Raw genomic sequence first — 26,739 nt, 5'->3', positions numbered from 1 at the left:
GGAACTAGGTCCGACAGACTTTCGACGGAGTTCTGACGGAGTTCTGACAGAGTTCTGACGAACTTTCCGAATGAACGGACTTGGCCACACACAATCACACCAAAGTCCGACGGATTGGAACGTGATGACGTACGACCAGACTAGAATAAGGAAGTTCATAGCCAGTAGCCAATAGCTGCCCTCGCGTCAGTTTTTGTCTGTCGGACTAGCATACACACGAGCGGATTTCTCGGTAGGAACTGGGTCCGGCGGAGTTCTGTTGGAAAAATTTGAAACATATTCCATTTCTAAAGTCTGTCAGACTTTTGCAAATCAAAAGTCTGCTGCAGCCCACACACGATCGAATGGTCTGCCGGAATTATTCCGTCGGACTTTTGATGTTGAAAAGTCCGGTCGTGTGTACGCGGCATTAGACACTAGAAAAAAAAAGCCCTGCCTACCTGGGAAGGGTTATGCCTAGAGGAAATTTCTTTTTTTGCAAGTATCGAATCACCTGAAGTTGGTAGCATAACACTATTATCATGGATACGAATATGTTCCCATGATGTATAATAAAAAAAAAAGACATTAACATTTCTCAAATTTGCCAATATTACGTTTTCGTCATGTCTTTTTGAGAGGGTAGTCATGTTTTATCTTCAGGAACAGAAAGTTGTCCTTCCACATAGTAATTGTAAACAGCTTTAAAAAACCTAAAATTATCACTGCATAAAAAAATTTGTAAATATATATAAAGTGTTATCAAGCTCACACACTCTGATTCATCCACAGAAAACACTACATTAATTAAACAGAATTTGTGCAGCACTAAACAATGGCCTATAAGTACGCTAATCTAGCCTTTGCAACCAGGGTGCCTTGAGGTTTCTTCAGGGGTGCCTGGCCAAAATGCCTAAAAATTGATCAAAAATTGTATACAAGCCAGCAGGTGGATCAAACCCGCCTTTTAGTTACATAGAGCATTATTATAGAGCATTAGATCATTATGCACCATTACCACTTTCTAGACACTGGCATCCTAACAACCAATCACATCATCAGTTAATAAGGAGGATGTCTGCTGCCTCCACAGCATCCTTGTTTGACCCTCTTGTGCTCCTCTATCTCAGCACTGGGGTATTGGAATACTAATTAGTATGTGTGCAAAACTGTATTTGCTTTGAAAGAATATATCACCTCAAATGTTGTGTGTCCTACTTGTGGATGTTGCTGCATTGTGTAAAGCTGTTAGAATATTTTTTTACATTTTAGAATGGGGTGCCTTGAGACTGTTCATAATTTTAAAGGGGGGAACTTGAGATTGTCTATAATTTTAAAGGGTGTCTCAACTTAAAAAAGTTTGAGAAACACTGAGCTAATTATGTGAAAACATAAAAAAAAAATATATATATATATATATATATATATATATATAATAATTTATGTTTTCACATGATCAACTTAAATATAGGGCATTGTTTAGCACTGCACAATTTCTAGGTGTTTAATGGGGAACGTTTTGCAAATTGCTTTCCTACCAGCACAAGGTAGAAAATACACTTCATGTTCTAATCTTTTCGCTACAGACATCTCATCCAGCAGAATGTTTCAACACGTTCCTCCAAAATTACTCCATGCTATCACCAGAGAGAAGATAACTGCCAATTTCCACCACTTTGGCCTAACCCCAGAGGTGAGGAGATGTCAATATATTGATTTGTATTTCAGTGATTATTATCTATAGTCCATGGCCATGCGGGATTTAGAACGTTCTTTACCAGCAGGGACCAGTTACAATCTTAATTGTGTTTTACATGGTGTCCTGAAGAGGCAGGCTATGGTACTAGTGACAAAAGTTTCTTCAGACAAGAAGTGAGGGGAAATCTCTAACTTCAAAACAGACAGTAGGTGAGGGAACATCTCTCTAAAGGAGTCCCAGATAACAGTAATACCTAAAAGGGGTTTTAATCTTTCCAATGTCTATTAAAAAAATATTTTTGGCTGGACATACACTATATTGTCAAAAGTATTGGGACACCTGCCTTTACATGCACATTTTATTGTCATCCCAGTCTTACTTCGTAGGGTTCAATACTGAGTTGGCCCACCCTTTGCAGCTATAACAGCTTCAACTCTTCTGGGAAGACTGTCCACAAGGTTTAGGAGGATGGCTATGGGAATGTTTGACCATTCTTCCAGAAGCACATCAGGGAGGTCAAGCACTGATGTGGGTGAAGCCTGGCTCGCAGTCTCCGCTCAAATTCATCCAAAACCCACCTCAATCTCATCCATGTCTTTACAGACCTTGCATTTCGCACAGGTCCAAATCATTTGGTGGAGTGGGGAATTATGGTGTCAGGTTGTTTTTTAGGGGTTGGGCTTGGCTCCTTGGTTCCAGTGAAGGGAACTCTTAATGCATCAGCATACCAAGACATTTTGGACAATTTCATGGTCCCAACTTTGTGGGTACAGTTTGAGATGAGAGCTGACCTCAACCCATAAGAACACATTTGGGATGAATTAGAGCAGAGACTGCAAGCCAGGCCTTCTCGTCCAACATCAGTGCCTGACCTCACTAATGCGCTTCTGTAAGAATGGTCAAACATTCCCATTGACACACTCCTAAACCTTGTGGACAGCCTTCCCAAAAGAGTTGGAGCTGTTAAAGCTGCAAAGGGTGGGCCAACTCAATATTGAACCCTACGGACTAAGACTGGGATGACATTAAAATTCTTAACTTTTGACAATATAGTGTACATTAAGGATGAGCCAAACATCCCCCGGTTCGGTTCGCACCAGAACCTGTGAACAGACCTAAACTTCGTGTGAACCCTATTAAAGTCTATGGGACTCGAACGTTCAAAATCTAAAGCGCTAATTTTAAAGGCTAATATGCAAGTTACTGTCCTAAAAGTGTTTGGGGACCTGGGTCCTGCCCCAGGGCACATGGATCAATGCAAAAAAAGTTTTAAAAACTGACGTTTTTTCGGGAGCAGTGATTTTAATAATGATTAAAGTGAAACAATAAAAGTGTAATATTCTTATAAATTTCGTACGGGGGGGGGTGTCTATAGTATGCCTGTGAAGGGGCGCATGTTTCCTGTGCTTAGAACTGTCCCTGCACAAAGTGTCATTTCTGCAGAAAAAAAAGTAATTTAAAATCACTCGCGGCTATAATGAATTGTCGGCTCCCGTAATCCCGTAATACAGAGAAAAGTCATTGATAAAAAAAAAAAAAGCGTGGGTTTCCCCAAATTCAATTACCATGCCCTTCAGGTCTGGTATGGATATTAAGGGGAACCCCGCCTCAAATGTAAAAAAAAAATGGATGTGGGGTTCCCCCTAAATATCCATACCAGACCCTTCAGGTCTGGTATGGATATTAAGGGGAACCCCGCGTCAAATTAAAAAAAATTGCTGTGGGGGTCCCCCTAAAAATCCATACCAGACCCTTTATCCAAGCACTCAACCTGGCAGGCCGCAGGAAAAGAGGAGGGACGAGAGAGTGCCTCCCCCCTCCTGAACCGTACCAGGCCACATGCCCTCAACATTGAAGGATGCTTTGGGGTCTTGCCCAAAGCACCATGTCCCCATGTTGATGTGGACAAGGGCCTCATCCCCACAACCCTGGCCGGTGGTTGAGGGGGTCTGCGGGCAGGGGGGTTAACAGAATCTGGAAGCCCCCTTTAGCAAGGGAACCCCCATATCCCGGCCTCCCCATTTGAAATGGTAAGGGGGTACAAAAGTAACCCTACCATTTCACAAAGAAAGTGTAAAAAATAGTTAAATAAGACAAACACACTTTTGAAAAATTCCTTTATTAAAAATAAAAAAAAGATTCCAGCGGTGGTAATCCACTCTTGCTATCCAGCGACGGATGATCATCTCTCCGGGGTCCAGCGATGGCTGATCTGATTCAGCGATGGGTGATCTCTCCCTCCAGTCCAGCGCAGCGTAGTCCATCCATGCATCCTCTGTCTCCACTGTCGGAGACACTGCGGGATGCCAGCGGCTTGACGTTTCTTATATGAGGAGGGCGGGGCCACCCGTCACCTGACCCCCCCCCCCCTCTGACGCTAGTGGGGGAAGCCGGGCTTCCCCAATGACGTATTGGTGACCACGCCCCCCTCTGATGTAACGGAAACCTGCGTTACATCAGAGGGGGGCGGGGTCACCCATACTCACCCCTAGTGTACATGCTGGAAGATATTCATATCTTGCCTCATGGTGTCCAATCATGGGTAGAAATGTTTGCTTTTCTATAGTACAACTGCTTTTGCATGTTAAAGTCTCTACTACTTCTATTATCTTTTTTACTCTGCTTATTATTATTATATTCAGGTTTTTTATGCAAACAAGAAGCTATCTGGGTTTTATCGGATCCTGTCCACAAATCGAGATACAAAAGGAGTGGAATTTATTTCAACCTTTGAGGGTAAGTTGGCATAACCAGCTGGGAATGGTGATAAGCTATCTAATATTTAAATAACACACTTTGAATTGCTATCTAAAAATATTCCAAAATTCATAATGAGACACAAAATTGATATCTTCGTTCTGGTAAATGTCAGATCACTCAAGTGACTCTGCATTGACAAAACAGCTAGTCAATAGCTGCAAAACAGGCACCATTCAACATCCTCACCTACTGTCAAAGCCATTCTGACAATATTTTTATTGCTGTCCATGTCATCCAGTATCTACTGCACTCTCCATTATATTTTTTCACAGTGACAGGGAGTGAGGGAAAATCTCCTCAGTAGGTTCACAGACAGAAATAAAAGACTAACAGAAATGTTTACTCTCCCCTACCAAAAAAATTTTGGCTTGAGCTAGGCTTTAAATGGGAACTCTATGATTCCAACGACCTTTACACCTCACGCCACACACAGAAGAGTTTAAAGAAAAACCCCAAACCCTACATACACTTTTCCAACATGCTAGTCTGGTAATGTCATGGTCCTTCATCTTCTTTTTTGGGGGCAGCACTAGGTGGCCTTTGTAGGGCACATGATGCTGCATGAATGCCACTCAGCTTAGGAATGCTGTGATCACTCACTACGTTATGACAATCCGCTGGAAAGGGGGTGAGTTTTTGACAGCCTGGACTACCATGAAGTGGGTTGGATGACACTGGACATCATTCTACCTGAAAAATGAGGCAACAACTGGGAATGGAGGAAGCAAGCCTGCTTGGACATAATTGGAGTGGATGTGAGTATTGAAAGTTTTTTTTTTTCTTTTACTTAAGATTTATTAAAGTTTTAACAAAAGGAACAGTACGCGTATAGTACAAATAGAGAGTACAATCCAGGAAACAAGTACATAAGATGTCCACCCTCGACAAAAAAATATGAAGTACAACATATAAATAAAGGACTATGACCTAGATGTTCCATTCACCGAAGATCAGGTCGCATAAGAATAAAGGTAATTAGAATATGCAGGTGTACATGTGTTTGCGGACAGAAACATGAAAACTCCCCTGTAGGACAATGGGAGCAGTATCATACTCAGTGAACCTCGCCGTACTCACTGGAAGAAGTGGGGTACCCCAGGGGCTTGTGTCGGCTCAGGAGAAAGTGGCTACAGTACCAGGAAGCGGGAATTAATTTGAGATTGGGAACTGGTCGAGCCAGGTTTGCCAAACTCATAGGAATCTATCATTGCATGTTATTAAGAATCAATTTTTATTGATAAGCGTTCCATGAATTAGACTCTTGACCACCTCAAAACTGAGGATAGGTGTTTTGCATGACCGCACAATAGTTTGCTTCATCACCCAAAAAATTTTATATGAGGGTGCGTTGCTCGCGAGTGGCTTCTTCAATTGGCTGATGTAAGAGTGTATCTTATGGTTCCTTCTGTAGATTGATATGAAGGACTATGTTGACCAGTGTGTATACCCGTATCCAGAACCTCCACACTTTAGCACAGGTCCACCTCTGTTTTTTTTTTTTTCATTCGACAGATATTACATATTGAAATTTTGGATTAAAAAATAAAACTGGAAAATGTCTTTATAAGAAGTATGTTTTTAATAATTATTATATATTTTAACTATACTATATAGGAGTGTAATTAGTAAGGCTAACTATGCTAAGTTCTCCTATGTCCATAGCTCGAGATTACCCTTTCTATGGAGTGCAGTGGCATCCAGAAGTGAATCGTTTCCAGTGGAACCGAGATTATGCCTACCCACACTCTAAAAATGCAATATGGATATCACAGTATATGGCCAACTTTTTTGTTAATGAAGGTAACAGGCTTACTATAATTAACATCTTTATAATGCATAGTCAGTGTGTAAACAATAGTTGAGAATCAGGAAAAATAAAAGACTAAATAATTGTTATTTTAACATTTTAAGGCAATATGAAAATGTTGAGCAGCACTAGCAAAGGTTACATTTATGTCCATGAAAATCAGTAGGGTGCAACACATTTGTATGTTGCTTAATGGTTAACCTTACTAACCTTGCTACCTTGCAGCACTAGCATCCCCGGTTTGAATCCCAACAAGGACACTACTTGCATGTTCTCGCTGTGCTTTATTCCATTTGCTCTTGATACTCAAGTTTCCATCCACACTCCAAAGGGCTCAGACCCTGGGACCCATCCGCCATACTGAGCCTCTTCTTGCTTTGTGCGCATCCACCTCTGAGCTGTGTACAGTTGAATGCCAAAATTTGACATTTAGGCAGCATCGGGTGAGTGAATCCGAACACAGACACTGTGGGTAAGGAAAGGGCTTTTGAGAGATGGCATTCTGGAGGGTTGCTTTATAAGGAACTGACCTCCAAGTAGCTGTCCCTGCAAGGCATTTACCAACCTGTTGATGGCATCACTGGGGGTAAAATTATTTTTCACTAAAGTAACAAGTTCAAAGAAAAAAATAATTTGATACGGTCTAGAAAGGGAGAGGGAGGTTCAGTGAGAGGCCGGTAGCACAGCAAAGAATCATGTGACAAGAGTTCATGAGCACTGTACTTGCACTGGCACTTGGAGTCATTTTATATAAAAGTTCCCAGTGTTGTAAAAGAAATCTGTTTAGCAGGATTTTTTTTATGTGAAAAATGTCTGTTTTAATATTTTTATGCATTTTTCAATTTTGTATTACAGCCAGGAAAAACTCAAATCACTTTCCAAGTGCTAAAGAGGAGGGATCAGCTCTGATTTACAATTGGTCACCAACATACACAGCGAATATCAGTGGCTACGAGCAGGTCTATTTCTTCTAGCCACCATCAGAGCATGACTTTACAGGGACACCGTTTGAATGAAAATGTATAAAGTTAAATATATACATAGCAACATATAGATTTAAACCTGTGAACACAAACAATGCCTTCCTAACTTCCCCCCTGGGCCACTTACCTTTGTTATCTTGCTTTATGGGTGCTGGAAAAGAGGACTGGTGCTTTTTTAATTGGATAAAGATCTTGTACTTGGTCTGGAAGCTGATATGATGAAGGTGGCTTCCAACCAAGGTGAGCTCAAGAATTGAACACTGGATTATTATATAATCTTCACATTTAAGCAGTATTAAAACCAAAAATCTAATATTTATTATATTGCAGATCACCAATTCTTAGATGCAAGGCATTTTTTCCTCACCCCCCTCCCCTAGGCCACACTTGTCTTCGACCCCTACCCACCCTAGAACTGCCGCCTTGAACCGCCCCTTGTCTCCACCCCTACACACCTCCTAGCACTGTCCCCTTTAGAGAACAGGTAACCAAGTATAATGTAGGGAGCTATACAATAAATTTGTAAGGAATTTGTTAATAAAAAGAAATGTAGTATAATGCGCAAAACATTAGAAATATCCAGCAATTATTGAAGCTTAGAAGCACTTCCAGATGATTTCAACCACCAGTATTCAGCAAAGAAACAGCCCCATATCCAGCAAAAATGAAACTGCCCAAACCCAGCAAAGAGATGGCCTGTGACAGCCCATCACTAGGTTTTCAAAAGACTGAATAGAATTTTCAGTTTTACAATAACCTACTAAAACCTATATGCAAGTAACTGGCTCTACATATACCGTACTTTAAACACATTGCATTTTTTATTTTACAGTACTATGAAAATCATTTAAATTGATGCTGAAATGTTTGCCAACTCTCTGTAGCATTTTGTTCCCTTGTGGTAGTAGCCCTCCCTGGTGTGTATGATCTGATTCCCTGATGTGCTCTGTGTTTAACCAGATACAATTACGATATGCAACAATCATTAATAAGAGATTTCTTATATGTAACCCAAGACAGTAATATCCTTAGAGAGACATTAACAGGATAAGAGGAAAACAAAATACTGTTATTATAAATATACAGTGATTATGTAATGAGGTCTCTTGACTGATGTAAGCTCCTGTCCAACTGTTAATATACAATACATTCCATAATGAGAGGGCTAGCACTTATATACATAATACAGTAATTGCCTACTCTGTAAACAAATAAAAATATGTCTAAAACACAAGATTATATGAAAATGCTGTTAACCGTGTTTACAGAATAATATGTTAGGATGATGGATATCAATATCTTCGTTGAAGAAGTAGGGTTCTTCAAAATGATTCTGCACTTTTTTTGGCCGCCATCTCCACCACAGCGTGACAACTCTTAGGCCCCTTTCACACTGGGGCGGTGCGACCGTCGGCGGTAAAACGCCGCTATTTTAAGCGGCGCTTTACCTTAGTTTTAGCGGTGGCCTGCGGGCGCTAGTGGGGTGGTTTTAACCCTCGCTAGCGGCCTAAAAGGGTTAAAACCGACTGCAAAGCTGCAGCGGCGCTTTGCTGGCGGTATTGCCGCGCTGTCCCATTGATTTCAATGGGTAGGAGTGGTTTAGGAGCGGTGAATACACCGCTCCTTCACCGCTCCAAAGATGCGGCTAGCAGGACTTTTTTCACCGTCCTGCCAGCGCACCGATCCAGTGTGAAAGCCCTCTGGCTTTCACACTGGAGTGAAAGGGGCTGGTTTTTTCAGGCGCTACACAGGCGCTATTTTTAGCGCTGTAACGCCTGAAAACCGACCCAGTGTGAAAGGGGCCTTATACTAAACTGTAAGATCAGCTGGCTTACCAGACATATGAGTCACATGACACTCTCAGACAAGACCAATTACTACTCCTCCCTCCCTCATCATTTCCAACAAAAATATAAAAGTGTGGAAACTTTTTGAAGATCCCTCTCATAAATATATACACACAGACACACATATTATAAATAAATGTAAATGAAAAGGTAATACCGCACCAGTCCCTAAGTATGTAAAAGCAGTCAACACAGCAAGAGATAAAATTGTGTAAAAAGGAAAAGGGAATGTGCAGCGCTGAATGAAGTGAAAAAAACTGTGCAATCTGGTGAATGTACCAAACACTGAAAAGTGTCTTGAATAAATACTGTGTTTGTATGTAAACATAACAATTCACATAAACATACACATGATCTGAAAACAAATGACTAAGTGCAAAAAATTTCCAATAAATCCATATAACGGAAAATTGTTACCATGTACTTATCGTAATTTTCCTTTCCTAACTCGGCGTCATGCCATCACTGCGGTCTACTCTGCCCCCTTGACCCCCAATAGGACCTTCCTGAATAGTAGCATAAAAGACAAGGCAGTACCTGGTGATGGTGTTTTCATGAAGAGCTTGCGATGGACCAGGGAGGGAATGTGCTGGCATGACGCAGAGCCAGGAGAGGAAAATTATAGTATTTGGTAACAATTTTACATTTTCCTGGCTCTGCGTCATGCGATGGGATTTAACTAGCCAATCCCAGGGAGGGAAGAACAAGATATAGACACCAGGTACTGCTACAGATTTTTTTTTTATATCTTAACTGAGCATTAGACAATACAGAAGCTCCCATCTGAGAATATCGGGATGACACCACATCCAGCTTATAGTGCTTTATGAAGGTATTAGGTGACTTTTAGCTTGCTGCCTTAAAAATCACATCTGCCGAAACTTTGGACCAAGCTGTCCATGAGGATGAAACTGCCCTTGTGGAGAGGCCTTCTATAGAGTAAGCTGATTGGATTTTTTTTACAATTCATGTAGAGATAACTCTTGGGGGGCTGGCATGCCCATCTGAGGATCCTTTGTAAATATAAAGAGAGCATCCGTCTTCCGGAACGGCTTAGTTCTGGCCAAGTATGGCTTGAGAAGAGATTTTATGTCTAGTTTGTAACATCCGGGCTCTTCCCCATCTGCTGGAGAAGGGGAAAAGGCCAGCAGGACTGATTCCCAATTAAAATGGAGTTCTGACAAGACCTTAGGGAGAAAATCTGGGGAAGGCCGTAATATCACGCTATCCAGGAAGGAGGTGCAGAATGGTTCCCTACAGGAAAAGACAGCAATGTCCGAGACTCGCCTAGCCGAGACTAAGGCTGTCAAAAATACCATCTTCTTCAGCAACCCTCTCAAGACCAATGACAAATTCCATTTTGGAAAAAAGGAGTGGATTGGTGGATGGATCTTGATTGCTGCTCTGAGGAAATGGATCACTAGAGACTCTCTTGACCATGAGGTATCCATAAGGGCCGAAAGCGCTGACACTTGGACCTTAGGGGTGTTATAGCTAAGTCCTGAATCAAGGCCTTAATGCAAGAAGTCCAGAACATTAGCAACTGCGGGGAAACAGAAAGAAAACCCCCATTTGAACCACAAAAGCCTCAAACTTCTGTCACACTCTGTAATAAGTGGAGTTTATAGAATTATTCCTAGCTGATAGAAGGGTGGACATTACCGAATTAGAGAGGTTCAAGCCTTCGCAGTTTACCGCTCTCAAATTCCAGGCAGTCAAGGCCAGATGGGCCGAGTTGGGGTGAATGCGGCTGTTGCAAAGGAGCAGGTCTTGGATTTGATGCAGTCTGATTGGAGGACACAGTGGCAGGTGACATAGAAGGGGAAACCACGGGCTCCTCACGCAAGAAAACGATAGTTGGTACTCCTCCTTCTATGATCTTCAGTAATGACCTAAGCATCAGGAAATAGGTAAATTTGATTGAAGCGCCATCTCTGAAAGAGTGCATCCTGCATACCTCAGAATATTTTGAGATGGGAATGAGGGACACCTACTGCCAAACATATGTAGGCATGGGACGCCCCTTGCCACACCCCCTTAAAGGAGAATTAACCAAAAAAAAGGTAAATGAAATCCACAAGGGCTTTTTTTACCACTATTATTCCTTTATATTGGTTTTTAAAATTTACAAATGCAACAATTTAGAAACCAGGTGAAAGGTTTAGCACTGGGAAACACTTTTTTTGAAAGATAAAAAGTGCATTTTATATACAACTATATAGATCGGACCAAAATGAGGGACAAATGAGGAGAACAGAGGGACATTGCTCCAAATTAGGGACTGTCCCTTGAAATCAGGGACAGTTGGGAGCTATGCATCCTGGGCTAGAGCCTGTGGCTAGAAGAGGTGGCAAAAGAATTGAGGCACCTGACAGCTTAACGGTGTCACCATTAAATCTATGTCGGGAACCCCCCCCCCGGGCAAAGATCTCTGCTAGGTATATTGGATTAAGCATCCATTCCGTGTGGCTCAAGAACTTCTGGCTCAGCTGATCTGCCAGGGTGTTCTGAGGGCCCGGTAGATACGATGCAGACAGGTCTAGTAAATGGGCTTCAGCAGAAAATAAAAAGAAGTTCCTGGATGGCCACACGTCAGAGAAATGGCATCTTTATTGGTCGATAAAATCCAAACGCAGTCACATATCAAATATGGAAAAACAGGATAAAAAATCGAACGCGTTTCACGCTTTGTTCTGGCGCTTATTCATAGCTAAGGATAAAGAGTGAAATCACAGATATAAATAATAGCCTTAAAAGTGTCCATGGGATTTCTCTCTCAGTTCGGTCCTGGGGTTTTGCGGGTGGAAGTCTCGCCTTTGGAGACTGTGCTACGGACAGAGGACCTGAAAAAGCCTCTCTCCGTTGTGTACAGCATGCTGTTCCCGGACAGGCCGAAACCTGTCCAAAACTGTAGAGATGTTTGGAGTGCTTTGATACCTGACTTTGGAGGGGAGGATTGGGACGACATGTGGGGACACCCGTTTCAGACCCTAGTATCGGCCAGAGACAGACTTATTCAGTTTAAAATTCTACATAGAGTATACTATACCCCAGCCAGACTGGCTAGGATTTACGGTACCGGCGCGGGGGGATGCTGGCGCTGCACAGCTGACCGAGCTGACTTTGACCATGTGTTTTGGCAGTGCCCGCGGATTGAGGAGTTCTGGAAGGGAGTGACACAGGTTATACAATCTGTCCTTTCGGTGCCGATTCCAGTCACAGTTGCAGTATGTTTGCTCGGACTGGTGGAGGAGTTGGCACCTCGAAGGGCGCAGAGGACTCTGATTTCTCTGGCGCTGTTTTATGCGCGTAAAGCTATCCTGCTGTGTTGGAAGAAACCCGAACCTCCTACGGTTTCTTATTGGAAAGGTTTGATTAATAATGCTTTGCCGTTATACAAAGCCACCTATCTTAGCAGAGGGTGCCCTAACAAATTTGAGAGGGTGTGGCGGTGCTGGCTTGATGCCGCAGATACTGTGAATTAATCGCTAGGCGTGGGGTTTTCTCCTTAAGGTTAGGGTGAGGGGCGGGGCAGAGAGGTGCTTTCCCCTGGATTGGTTATATCCCCATTTCAAGTAGTTTGTTATTCAGATACAGTACAGGCTATATGTTTCTTTATGAGTGGTACTGTCGGTATTTATAGACTGAACTAGGAGGAAGAATGGAGGGCTGCACAGAAGGGAGCTTGGTTGGGTGGGGGGAGGGTGGAAGGGAGGGGGGGGGGGTTTGGGGAGGTTGTTGGGACCGTTTGGTATGTTTGTATGTTATTAATGTATTGAAAACTTTCAATAAAAATAAATTAAAAAAAAAAAAAAAAAAAGTGTCCATGGGATGAATAGCCAATCAGACATCACAAAATTAATTACAGGCTAAAGTGTGCACACCTCTAATATACTTCACCTGGAAAATAGAGTACACCTGAGCTAAAAAGGAAAAATAAAGGAAAAACATCCATAAAGATACTTATATACAGGCTCCGTGTAAACATCTATGAATGAATGAATGAATGAATGACTTATATAGCGCTACCTATACGAACTGAATCGCCTCAGGGCGCTTTTCTTGCCACCGGTGTCCATCTGCAGCTATTTATGCGGTCCTTTAACCTGTAGAGTCCCGACGCACTTACAACATTGACATACACGTACACATATTATGGCCAATTCTTTTGGACAGGGTCTAATTAACCTACCTGCATGTCTTTGGAGTGTGGGAGGAAACCGGAGTACCCGGAGGAAACCCACGCAGGCACAGGGAGAACATGCAAACTCCAGGCAGATAGTGTCGTGGTCGGGATTTGAACCAGCAACCATATTGCTGCTAGGTGAAAGTGCTAACCACTACACCACTGTGCTGCCCTGCTCTAAACCAGGAAGAAGCAAACAGTACACAAAAATGAATAAAAACAAAACACACACACACACAACATACTAAGACATGTTGAAAAAGAAAACAATGTATACAAACTTGTTTTATTGTTAAAGCGTCAGTAACAAAAACCCTGCACACACGTTAACCCCACCAATGCCGTTCTGGATCTAGTCAAAAAAACAAATGAGCAAACAGCGGAGGACAAGTGGCATGTATACATATTATGTCAATTCAAACAGATCATTAGGATGTGTGAATATGATAAAAACACTTTGCTATACATGAAGCATGTAAATACTATGTACATCATAACCTCATATGTATACCTAAACTAACCCCAACCTGGCTCTCTGCATAATGACATTTACATCAAATCAACAAGTGACCACTTGAATTAAACAGGGAGAGAGAATGGGAAGGATAAGGAGATGGTGAATGATCATCACTGGATGAAGATATCACTATTTTGTGATTTTTGTGTGAAAAACTACTACGGAAAGAACAACTACTAAGGATCAATCCACAATCAACCATCAAACACAAGAAGACTACAAGTCAACCGCAACATTTACCATGCGCCCTGATTAACACCAGATCGGCAGTCATCACCCAAAACAACATAAATTGCCTCTTCATCACGGAAAGCTGGCTAACACCCGACTGCAACACCATCCTAACAGAATTGGTGCTGGAAAACTACAGGATCCTAACTGAGCATAGAATAGGAAAAAAAAGGAGGAGGCCTAGCAGTGATCTTAAAATTTCACCTGGCGCTCGTCCAACCAACTGTACAGAACTCAGTACCTTTTATGGAGACACTTACTCTACATCTTCAAACAACACCACAAGAGACCATTCACATGCTGCTATGCTACAGACCACCAGGACCAAAGACAAATTTATCGATACCCCTCACTGAATTTATTTCGTTACACACTCTGAAAACCAATAAGGTTCTGGTACTCTGGGATTTCAACCTCTGGGCAAACTCCACCGAAGACCACATCGCCACAGCCTGCATTAACCAACTAGAAGAACTAGGGCTTCAACAAGTAATAAACACTCCCACACATGGGTTCAGGGCACATTCTGGACCTCATCTTTAAACAAAATATGGACATCAACATACTAGACAACATACCGCTACCATGGACAGACCACCACGCTATCAAATTTGAAATCTCCACCAACACCACCCTCCAAAAACTAAACCAGTCAACAACAACACATTGGACCAAATCGCATAAGAAACTACACTCGGAAATCTTCAAAACCACATTATCAAACAAAATAGCAACGCTAAATTTAAACCACTCAACAGAACAAATACTCAGCTCCTTAAACAAGGCATTACTACAAACAGCAGACTCAGTTGCTCCGAAACGTAGAGCGCTCTGGATGGTTTAATGGCACTCTTACTCTACTGAAACAGGAACACAGAAGAGCTGAAAGAGCCTGGAAAAGAAATTCTACAAAGGAAAATCACACAAACTACAAAATACTCACCAAGAAATATCACAAAGCAATCTTCAAAGCAAAAAAATAACATTTCTCAAACACCCTCTCAAAAGCCTTAAACCGCCCACGTGAACTCTTCAAACTAGTCGCCCAGACTATAAATCCCACTTGCCTTAAGCCCCCAGCAAACGAAACGGAAGAATACTGCGACAAGTTATCAGATTTTTTTATCGACAAAATCGACAACATTCGGAAAATAATTAAACAAAAAAAAAATAACCAACCTTATTCAACAAAGCAAGGAGAGGAAATCCACTCGATCATCACACAATCACCAAATTTTTCACTGACCCCGATCACCACTGATAACACCAAAAACATTGTCAAGAACCTCAGAGACAGCACATCACCCAATGACATAATTCCAACAAAACTCCTGAAAGAATGTCATCAGCAAATCGGATCTATGCTGCTATTCAGACACTGACGACACTCAACTTTACTTCTGCATCACAGGACAAAAAGACCAATATCAGAAACTAGAAAAATGTCTCACATTGATAGATGACTGGATGACCACTAGCTAACTCAAACTCAATGGATCAAAAACAAAGCTTCTGCTCCTCAACGCAAACCGAAGTAAAAAAACTCCCCATGGTCACCACCCACCATCCTTGGACAGACCATCCTCCCAAGCACCAAAGCCAAAAGTCTCTGAGTCATCTTTGACTCAGAGATGACTATGGATGCACAAATAGGATCAGTAGTCAGTGGATCCCACCATCTTCTCCGCCTCCGATCAACAAACCAAAACCGCCTCCTCATCCCCAAGCACCGCTACAAATCTAAGGGAGAACGAAGAGTCGCAGTCCAAGGACCACGGCTATGGAACGCTCTACCCACCAACATCCGCGTGGAAGAAAACCATCGGGCCTTCAGAAAAAAACTCAAGACCCACCTCTTTTAAGAAGCAGGATAACACAGGAGAGACCATTCAGTTTGCATTTGCAGCGCTATACAAATCATTCATTCATTCATCAATAAGGAAGAAAGGCCTTAACAGGCATCCATAAGTGGCTCATACCTTTCCGAAGTTTTCAGTGCCTCCCTGCTCTACAAAACATATCCTTAAACTGAGGAGAGAGCAGAGAGGGGAAGGGGTGGGGGATGTACACAGGCAGAAGCTGCTCCAAGCCACAGGCTTGCAGTAAGTTGCAGCTGCTCTTCTTGAGCTCCACTCTGATGTTTTTTAGCTGGTGAGGACTCTGAATGCTGTGTATTGATAAAGGAAGGAGGGGGCATTGATACCAGAGGAATGCTGTCTATTGATGGGGGGTGAGCTCCAAACTGGAATCTGGGGAAAGGAAAGCTCTGTACTTGGGGGGGGGGGTGTGGGGCAACTTGGAGGCACACAACACACCATTAAACCCTGCACTCCATACACAACACCCCTAAAGCCTGCACTCCATACACAGCTCACCACTCAATCCTGCACTCCATACACACCACACCCCTAAACCATGGACTCCATACACAGCTCACCCGTTAATCCTGCACTCCGTACACAGCTCACCCCGAAACCCTGCACTCCATACACAACACACCCCTAAACCCTGCACTTCATACACAGATCACCCCCTAAACCCTGCACTCCATACATAGCTCTCCCCTCAATCCTGCACTCTGTACACAGCTCTCCCCTTGATCCTTCACTCTGTACACAGCTCTCCCCTCAATCCTTCACTCTGTACACAGCTCTCCCCTCGATCCTTCACTCTGTACACAGCTCTCCCCTTGATCCTTCACTCTGTACACAGCTCTCCCCTCAATCCTTCACTCTGTACACAGCTCTCTCTCCCCTAAATCCTTCGCTCTGTGCACAGCTCACCCCTCAATCCTGCACTCTGTACATAGAACACTCCCCAATCCTGCACTCTGTATATAGCTCACCCCTCAATCCTGCACTCAGTACTTCGCTCTCCTTTCAATCATGCAGTCTGTACATAGCTCTCCCTTCAATCCTGCACTCTGTTCATAGCTCACCCCTCAATCCTGCACTCTGTACATTGCTCTCCCCTCAATCCTGCAATTTGTACATAGCTCTCCCCTCAATCCTGCAATTTGTACATAGCTTTCCCCTCAATCCTGCACTCTGTACATAGCTCTCCCCTCAATCCTGCACTCTGTACATAGCGCTCCCCTTAACCCTGCACTCCATACAAAGCACACCCCTCAATCCTGTATTCTATACATAGCGCAGCTCTCAACCCTGTACTCTGAATGTAGCTCACCCCTCAACACTGCTTTACTGCAGGTGGCATAACTAGTCATTTATTTCTAGCAGCCTGTCCTCAGGGATACTGTTCCTATTGGGCTCTGTTCCTAGCTGCACTCAGTTAACCTTCATAGCAGTGTGTGCTCTGCTCTGCTCATTGCTAATAGCAAGTTCTGGGTGTTTTCTGTCTATTGGTGGGCCCCCTCACCTCCCCATTTAATGGTGTGCAGGCAGTGAGGAGATGATATGCTGTAACCATCAGCAACCAATCAGTGAGCTGTAACCTCCAGCAACTAATCAATGAGTTGTAATGTGTGCTTTAACCTCTAGTATCCAGTCAATGAGCAGTAATGATATGATGTAACCTGAGTGCAGCTGCTATTTATTGTATGTCTCAGAGCCGGGGGGGCGGCCCACCAAAGGAAATGTTTGCCCAGGGTCCAATCAATATTAAAGACAGCCCTTGTCATATTAAGAACCGAGGTATCATCTCCTACTGTGGCCAGGAAAAATGGCGTGGAAGATCCCCTTATTAATATTTTTTACAGCCTCTGCTCGGTTGACTCATTGGGCATATGCCTTATTGAGTCCACGGGTTCCGGTTTATAGAGAGTTATACCCTTTTAAAGAAGAGGATGTGAAGCACCTGGAGTCAGCACCACTGGTGGATGCAGCGCTCATGCGTTTGGTGAGATATGTAACCCTACCCTTAGAGGATACGGTATCTTTTAAAGATCCTTTGGAAAGGCGGATCGATTCAGACCTTAAAAGGATATACCTGACTTCTGGAATGGCTTGCAAACCAGTGCTTGCAATGGCAGCGGTATCCAAGGCCATAGAGTCTTGGGCTGATTCTGTAGAAGAATTCCTGAGGGGTATTTCTATTGAGACAGCCAAAGACTCCCCTATTCAAGAAATCAGGATGGCGTCTGCCTTTTTGGGGGAGGCATCTATTGATGTTATCCGCCTGATATCTCGGGATATGTTAGCAGCAGTCTCAGCACGCCGTGCGTTATGGCTCCGTCCATGGCTGGCGGATCCAGCATCCAAACAGGCCTGGTGCCGTATTCCTTTTGAGGGGTCATCTTTGTTTGGTAACAAGCTGGATACTGCCATATCCCGGGCTACAGGTGGGAAATCTGGGTTTCTTCCCCAGGACAGACGTCTTCAAAATCAAAAGCGTCCATTCCCTAGAAGACAAGGCCCTGATCGTGCCAGGGAGGCGCGGAGCTATAGACCTGGTCGAGAATTCTCAAGGTCATGGAGATCCAGGCAGTCTTCTTTCAAAAATACCTCAAAAGGGGGTTCGTCCGGCAAGCAGGATTCCGCGAAATCCTTTTGAAGTTGGGCCCGCTCAAACTTGTCAGGTGGGGGCTCGTCTTCTCCACTTCAGGCATGTTTGGGCGGCCTCAATTCGGGATTTTTGGACAGTAAAAACAGTTTCCTCAGGTCACAAGTGGGGTTTTATCAGCACCCCAAGGCTAAGATTTATTCCCACAAATCTTCCAGAATCAAAAGAGAAGAAACAAGTCCTATTGACCTACGTGAACTCTTTACTGGATCAAGGCGCAGCCGTTCCCGTTCCAGAAGAAGAACATGGAGAGGGCATGTATTCCCCTCTGTTTCTGGTTCAAAAGAAAAACGGCACATGGAGGCCGGTAATAGATTTGACCCATCTCAATTCCTTCATTCGCAAAGAGAAGTTCAAGATGGAATCTCTGCTTACCATCCAGCAGTCAGTGTATCTGGGGGACTGGATGATATCAGTCGACTTGAAGGACGCTTACTTCCATGTTCCCGTGGCAAAGGAGTTTCAACAGTACCTCCGCTTTGCAGTAGGCAATCAACATCTTCAATTCACATGTCTTCCCTTTGGGTTAACAACATCCCCACGGGTCTTCTCCAAAGTGCTTTTGGCAGTTGTGGCCTTTCTCAGAGTCAAAGGTGTTCGTCTCCACCACTATCTCAACGACCTTCTTCTGCTATCCCAGAACAGAGAGCAGCTCTTGGAGCACAAAGACCTAGTCATCTCCACTCTACAGGAGTTCGGGTGGCTTCTGAACTTAGAGAAGAGTCACCTAGATCCAACTCAGTCTCTTGTTTTCCTAGGGGCGCAGTTCAACACAGTGGAAGGTACTATCGCCCTTCCGGAAGAGAAGGTTGGAGTCATACGAGACAGGATTCATGCAGCCCTTGCAGCATCCCATCTCTCGGCTCTCCAATGTTTGAGGGGGATTGGCACAATGTCAGCCACCATTCCCATGGTAAAGTGGGCCCAGTGGCACACTCGTCCCTTTCAGAAGGGGTTTCTACAACAGTGGGACTTATCCAGCCAGACACAGCGCATATTCCTCACTCCAGCCATGAGGACGTCTCTTCTTTGGTGGCTTCAGGGGAAGAACCTGCGCAACCACCATTCGATCATTCCCATCTCATGGGTCACGGTTACTTCAGATGCCAGCAACCGAGGATGGGGGGCTCACTGTCTTTCGGAGATCGCTCAGGGCAGGTGGACATTTCCATCACAAAGAGTCGTCTCCAATGTTCTGGAGCTAAGAGCGGCCTTCCAGGCGCTTCGGTCATTCCACCATCTGACAGCGAATGCCTCGGTCATGCTAAGGTTGGACAACACAACCGCGGTGGCTTACGTAAAGAAGCAAGGGGGAACTCGCAGCTGGTCCCTGTTACAGGAGATGGAGCCGATAATGAATTGGGCTCAGAAGAATTCGTCCAACCTTTCTGCAGTCTACATCCCAGGGGTGCAGAATGTTCAGGCGGACTTCCTATCGCGTGTCGAGTTGGACAACAACGAGTGGTCCCTTCACGGGGAAGTATTCGATTGGCTCCTGTCCTTAGGATTGTCCCTGGAAGTCGACTTGTTCGCTTCCCCGTGCAATCGGAAGCTTCCGAAATATTACTCAAGGTTCAGGGATCCTCAGGCATATGGGATAGATGCCCTCACAGAACATTGGAAGTTTCAGACAGCTTACGCCTTCCCTCCAGTTCCGGTGATCCTGCAGTTCCTTCGGAGGCTCAGGACAGAGAAGGTGGAGATTCTCGCAGTGATTCCTTTCTGGCCCAACAGACCTTGGTTCCCTCTACTGCTGCTCCTCAGTTATCAAGAGCCAGTTCCCCTGCCTCTCAGGTCGGATTTGCTATCTCAAGGCACAAGGTTACATCCATGCCCATCATGTCTGAACCTCAAGGTATGGTTTTTGAGAGGGAAAGGCTAGAAGCTCTTGGTTGTCCGGAAGAGGTCATTCCAACCCTTCTCAATTCCAGACGCGGGAGTACTAATAGGGTATATGAGCGCATATGGTCCAAGTTTTCAGCCCATATGTCCTCCAGAGAAAATTCTTGCAGTTCTCCAACAATACAAGACATACTAAGCTTTCTCCAAACAGGCCTTGATTTACCTCTAGCTATCAGTTCATTGAGAGTCCAAGTGTCGGCTATTTCAGCCTTTACGGGTATTTCCTGGGCAAACCATGCGCTGGTACGACAATTCTTCAAGGGAGCTACCAGGCTCAGACCCCAAAGAAAACCAAGGTTTCCTAAATGGGACCTCCCTTTAGTGCTGGATTTTCTCTCAAACCTTGGAAAGGATTCTACGGAGCCTCTGTCCATAAGGGATCTCACTCTCAAGACCATCTTCTTGGTAGCTATAACCTCAGCCAAGAGAGTTTCTGAGATTAGGAATCTAGGTTCGGAGGAACCTTTTCTGACTTTCTTTCCAGACAGGGCAGTATTGATTCCCATGTTGGGATCGAATCCCAAAGTAACCTCGGTCTTCCATGAGAATCAGGAAATTGTGCTTCCCACTTTCAAGAACTCAGAGAGTCAGGATGTTCATCCTCTGGACGTAGGACACGCGCTTAAACAATATTTGGAAGTCACAGCTCCTTTTAGACAAACAAAATTTCTTTTTGTTTTCCCTCATGGCAAGAATAAAGGATTGCGAGCTTCGGCTAGATCTATCTCTACCTGGATCGTTCAGATCATTCAGAGGGCATACAGAGCAAAGGGCTTGGCTCCTCCTGAGGCATTAACGGCTCATTCAACACGGAGTATTTCAACATCGTGGGCAGCTTCTCGCCATGTGGCTCCTGAAGTTATTTGCAGAGCAGCCTCTTGGTCTTCCATTAATACCTTTGTTTCTCATTACTGTGTAGAGCCAGCGGCTCTGTCTTCTGTTAATTTTGGTTTGCAAGTTTTGTCGGTTGACAATGCAAAATAAACTTTTGTTCTTTGCTCGACATTTTGCCCACCCGGGTGTGTTTGGCGAGTTATTTCCCACACGTATGCTGCCATGGAGCCTTTCAGGAAAACTGAAAATTTATATCAAATACTTACCGTAATTTTCCTTTCCTGATAGGCTCCATGGCAGCAGGAGTTCCCTCCCAAATGTCTGGAGTTGGCTAGTTACGGAACACTGATAGTAGCCGGGAGCAAAGATTTATGGGAGTTGGGTCCTATTGGGTAATCGTGGAGGCGGGGCTACCCACACGTATGCTGCCATGGAGCCTATCAGGAAAGGAAAATTACGGTAAGTATTTGATATAAATTTTCCGTTATTTTTCCTAACAAACTGCAACATATTAGCCACTTGAGACCCGCAATACGTCTATTGACGTCATGGGGTTTCGCTGGTTATATCTAAATGATGCCTGAGTCCACAGACATCATTCAGATATTGCCGTTTTCAGCCGGCGATTCCCTACACCATAAGAACGATCATAGCGGCTGTTCCGCCGCTTGATCGTTCTTACGGGCGGCGGGAGGGGTGCTTCTACCGACTCACCGTTTCGATCGGTGAGTCGGTCATAGGATCCGCCGGCCCCAGCATGTGATCATAGAGATTTCCAGCGGACTAGATTGTCCCCGGAGTCTCTATGATCGTTCGGAGGCCGGGCGCAATGTTATGACGTCACACCCGGCCTCGGTATTCAAATTAACGGCGCCGATCTGGATAGGAAGCCATGATCGCTTTTTTTTTTTTTTTTTTTTTTTTTATTCTTCCCAGCCTAGAGGTGAGATATGGGGTCTTATTGACCCCATATTTCACTGTAAATAGGTCCGATCGTGCCATATTCCTATTACAAGGGATGTTTACATTCCTTGTAATAGGAATAAAAGTCATCAATTTATTTACCGTATATACTCGAGTATAAGCCGAGATTTTCAGCCTCTTTTTTGAGGCTGAAAGTGCCCCCTCGGCTTATACTCGAGTCGCCGCTGTCTGACTGCTCGATCAGCGTATCGAGCAGACAGACGGCGGACATTAATTTTCAAAAGCCGCGCCTCCTTCTCCGCCTCCGCCTGTGATAGGCGGAACACTGAATTTCCCAGCAGTCAGTGTTCCGCCTATCACGGACATCCGCTCATTCTCATACTACGGACGAGTATGAGAGGATGTCTGTGATAGGCGGAACACAGGCTGCTGGGAAATTGAGTGTTCCGCCTATCACAGGCGGAGGCGGAATTTTGAATTGTAGAATGGCCGCCGAGAAGAGCGGCGATCCATCGGCACGGGACGGAGGAGGCACGGCACGGCACGGGACGGAGGAGACACGGGACGGAGGAGGCACGGCACGGGACGGAGGAGGCACGGGACGGAGGAGGCACGGCACGGGACGGAGGAGGCTCGGGACGACGGCGGCTCGGGACGGAGGCTTGGGACACAGGTAGGCTGGACACACACACAAGGCTGCACGGACACACACACACACACACACACACACACACACACACACACACACACACACACACACACACACACACACGGATGGATGGATGGATGGATGGATACACACACACACACACACACACACAGGGATGGATGGATGGATGGATGGATACACACACACACACACACACACACACAGGGATGGATGGATGGATACACACACACACACACACACACACACACACACAGGGATGGATGGATGGATGGATGGATACACACACACACACACACACACACAGGGATGGATGGATGGATGGATGGATACACACACACACACACACACACACACACACAGGGATGGATGGATGGATGGATACACACACAGGGATGGATGGATGGATGGACACACACACAGGGATGGATGGACGGACACACACACAGGGATGGACGGACACACAGGGATGGACAGCCATGTCTCACCCTCGGCTTATACACGAGTCAATAAGTTTTCCAGTTTTTTGGGGGTAAATTGGGGGCCTCGGCTTATACTCGGGTCGGCCTATACTCGAGTATATACGGTATTTTTATTTATTTAAGTGTAAAAATAAAAAATAAAAAATAAAATTAACAATAAAAAAAAAAAAAAAAAATTTAAGCGCCCCTGTCCCCGTGAGCTCGCACACAGAAGCGACAAGTCCCGCCCACATATGAAAATGGTGTTCAAACCACACATGTGAGGTATCGCCGCGAACGTTAGAGCGAGAGCAATAATTCTAGCCCTAGACCTCCTCTGTAACCCAAAACATGTAAAAAGCGTCGCCTATGGGGATTTTTAAATACCAAAGTTTGGCGCCATTCCACCAGCGCGTGCAATTTTGAAGCGTGACATGTTGGGTATCTATTTACTCGGCGTATCCTCCTCTTTCACATTATGCAAAAATATTGGGCTAACTTTACTGTTTTCTTTTTTTTTTAAGCATGAAACTGTTTTTTTTCTGAAAAAAACTTGTTCGAAAAATTGCTGCGCAAATACCGTGCGAGATAAAAAGCAATGACCGCCATTGTATTCTCTAGGGTCTTTGCTAAAAAAACATATATAATGTTTGGGGGTTCTATGTAAATTTCTAGCAAAAAAATTAGGAATTTTACATGTAGGAGAGAAATGTCAGAATTGGCCTGGGTCTGAAGTGGTTAGAATAGCAGGCAGACGCTCCCTCTTAGGCCGCGTACACACGGGCGGACTGTTCGCCCAACCTTGTCCGCTGAACAGTGTTTGGGCGGACAGTCCGCTCGTGTGTGGGGCTTCAGCGGACAGTTTCAGCGGACAGTTGGCCGAACAAGGTCTTACGGAAATTCCGAAAAACTGTCCGCTGAAACAAGGTTTCAGCGGACTGTTCGCTCGTGTGTAGGCTTGTTCGGCCAACTAAGTCTCGCGCATGCTCAGAAAGGATTTCCACGTCGGAAGGTTGCATTGCAGTGTATTGGACGTCGAAATTTTCGATCCGTCGTGCGTGCCGAAACGTCATCGCGCACGGTTTCAGCAAACTGTTCGTCCGTCGTGTGTGGCCATGTCCGTCCATGCTAAGTTTGAGCGGACTGTTTGCCGAAACTGTTGGACGGACAAAGTTGGGCGAACAGTCCGCGCGTGTGTACGCGGCCTTAGCATTATAAGGGCCAGATCTATCATGTTTACTATCATAGGTGAGCTTCTTTGTGCCACTTCCACCTCCCTTCCCCAATATACACAAGGTATACAGAACCACATCTAATTTACCAAGATTTAATATATAACACTAGCAATATAAAAGATTGTTTCAAGAGTTCAATCAATACCAAATGAACACAATCAAAATCAGAAATGCAATTATTGTATCCACCTACCACTATGGTTGCTTGTTTTTTTAATATTTTCACTTTGTTGATTGCACATTTAAATTGAGGTATCAAGGTGGCTGCTTTGATAGGTAAGTGCTTTTAGAAATGTATTTGATATAAATAATACAAATAGATCATTTTTGTTATATTCGTATAGTTGTGGTGTATTCATTTTGCATCATCTTTACCAATTCTTTGGATTTCTTTTTGCACAAATACTTACAGTATTTGGGATGGATGGAGCGCCCTTAGTCTGAACTGAAGCCTGCAAATGTTTTTCTCAAAATGATTTAGCTTCACGTGATATAGGTGGTATTAGACAAGATTTCCCAATAATACTGTCTAGAAACATGGCTTTTATAAAGGTACCAAGCACTTCTACAAAAGGAAAAAAAGAAGAGATTCATCACCATAACACGCAAGCAAAAAACTGAGGACTCACAGAGTGGGGTAAGATTATCGGGGTGAAGAGTCTTCCAAGCTTTGCCATTGTCCAATCACCTGACGGTACAGGCCTATAACCCAGGGTCTATGAATACTCAGCCTGTGTCCTGTACTGTACAATACATATATTTTTCATATTTACAGATCAAGTGATACAACATTCAGTATTGTATTCACTGGAACATTGGTATTGTATTGGGCATGGATGAAAAAAAAATCATTATGGAGGAAAGGAAGGAACATTGGGGGTTATTTATGAAAGTCAAATTCACTTTGCACTGCAAGTGCACTTGGAAGTGCAGTCACTCTAAATCTAAGCCCTTGTACACACACGGTCGGACATTCCGACAACAAAATCCATCGGATTTTGTCCAACGGATTTTGGCCGAAACCGGTGTTGTATACACACGGTCGGAAAATCCGATCGTTCTGAACGTGATGACGTTTTTCCGTTGCAACGGGACTACGTTCAGGCTAGTAGCCAATAGCTTTGGTCTAGAAATTGATCTGCGCATGCGTGGCACTTTGTCCGATCGGAATTCTCTACAAACTATCGGACAAAGTCCGATCGGATCATGTTGTTGGAAAATTTTATAGCCCAGCTCTAAAACTTTGTCGATTGGATATTCCGACGGAAACAGTCCGATGGAGCCCACACATGGTCAGATTATCCGACAACACGGTCCGATCGGATAATTTTCCATTGTCTTTTTATTCTCTTAAAGTGGTTGTAAAGCCTAAACATTTTTTTTACCTTAATGCATTCCTTGCATTAAGGTAGAAAAAAGTTTAGGTGTCAGAATCCCCCCCACCACACCTTTTACTTACCTGAGCCCTCATTTGATCCAGCCCTGTGCACGTCTGCAGCTCTTCTCTCCCCTCACTTCCAGGTCTTGCTGGGGCACCAGTAGCCATTGGCTCCCAATGCTGTCAATCAAATGCAGTGATGAGAGAGGGTCGGGGGCAGGGCAGAGTCCCACTGCCTGTGTCAATGGACACAGCAGCAGGGCTCGGTTGCAAGCATGCATGAGTGCTGCCTGCTGTGCCTCCTGTGCTAAGCCCTTCAGAGTTGTGTTTTACTAATACAGGAGGTGTGTTACTGGCCAGATCACCAGGTGAAAACAGTGGGAAAAGGACAAAGAAAAGAAACTGATGCAGCCACCACATCTAATGATCAATAAGCTTAAATATATTAAATTTTAGTTTTTGGTTTATTACTGCTTTAACCACTAGCCAACCAGCACGCGGCGATGTACGTCTGCACAATGGCACAGTTGGGCAAATGGGTGTACATGCATGTCCCCATTAAATCGCACCCACATGCTCTGTGACCGTACCCACGTGGGTCCCGCGGACTCGATGTCTGCCGGGGGCCAGCGATCGTGTCACAGAGCGGAAGAACGGGGAGATACCTTTGTAAACAAGGCATTTCCCCATTCTGCCTAGTGACATGACATGGATCTATTTCTCCCTGTCATCGAGAGCAGTGATCGCTGTCAGGTGAGTGGAAGCCCATCCCCCCCACAGTTAGCATCACTCCCTAGGACACACTTAT

At 44.4% G+C, this 26,739-nt stretch overlaps 1 protein-coding gene across 1 annotated transcript in view; it reads left to right on the top strand.

Moving 5' to 3' along the window:
- Positions 1-9,485, top strand: part of LOC143960926 (gamma-glutamyl hydrolase-like) — a 54,947-nt gene extending 45,462 nt beyond the window's left edge. Inside the window, exons 7-10 of the mRNA XM_077469958.1 lie at positions 1,566-1,672; positions 4,321-4,414; positions 6,101-6,238; positions 7,101-9,485. Coding sequence (XP_077326084.1) covers positions 1,566-1,672; positions 4,321-4,414; positions 6,101-6,238; positions 7,101-7,219 — 458 coding nt within the window. The 3' untranslated portion in view covers positions 7,220-9,485. The remainder of the gene's footprint in view (positions 1-1,565; positions 1,673-4,320; positions 4,415-6,100; positions 6,239-7,100) is intronic.
- Positions 9,486-26,739: the final 17,254 nt, after the last annotated feature.

This window comes from Lithobates pipiens, unplaced genomic scaffold (genome assembly GCF_037356315.1).
Source record: "Lithobates pipiens isolate NorthernLeopardFrog02 unplaced genomic scaffold, aLitPip1_a1.2 Scaffold_8, whole genome shotgun sequence".
In the NCBI taxonomy this organism is placed as follows: Eukaryota; Metazoa; Chordata; class Amphibia; order Anura; family Ranidae; genus Lithobates; species Lithobates pipiens.
This window is presented reverse-complemented; position numbering and strand designations above follow the sequence as displayed.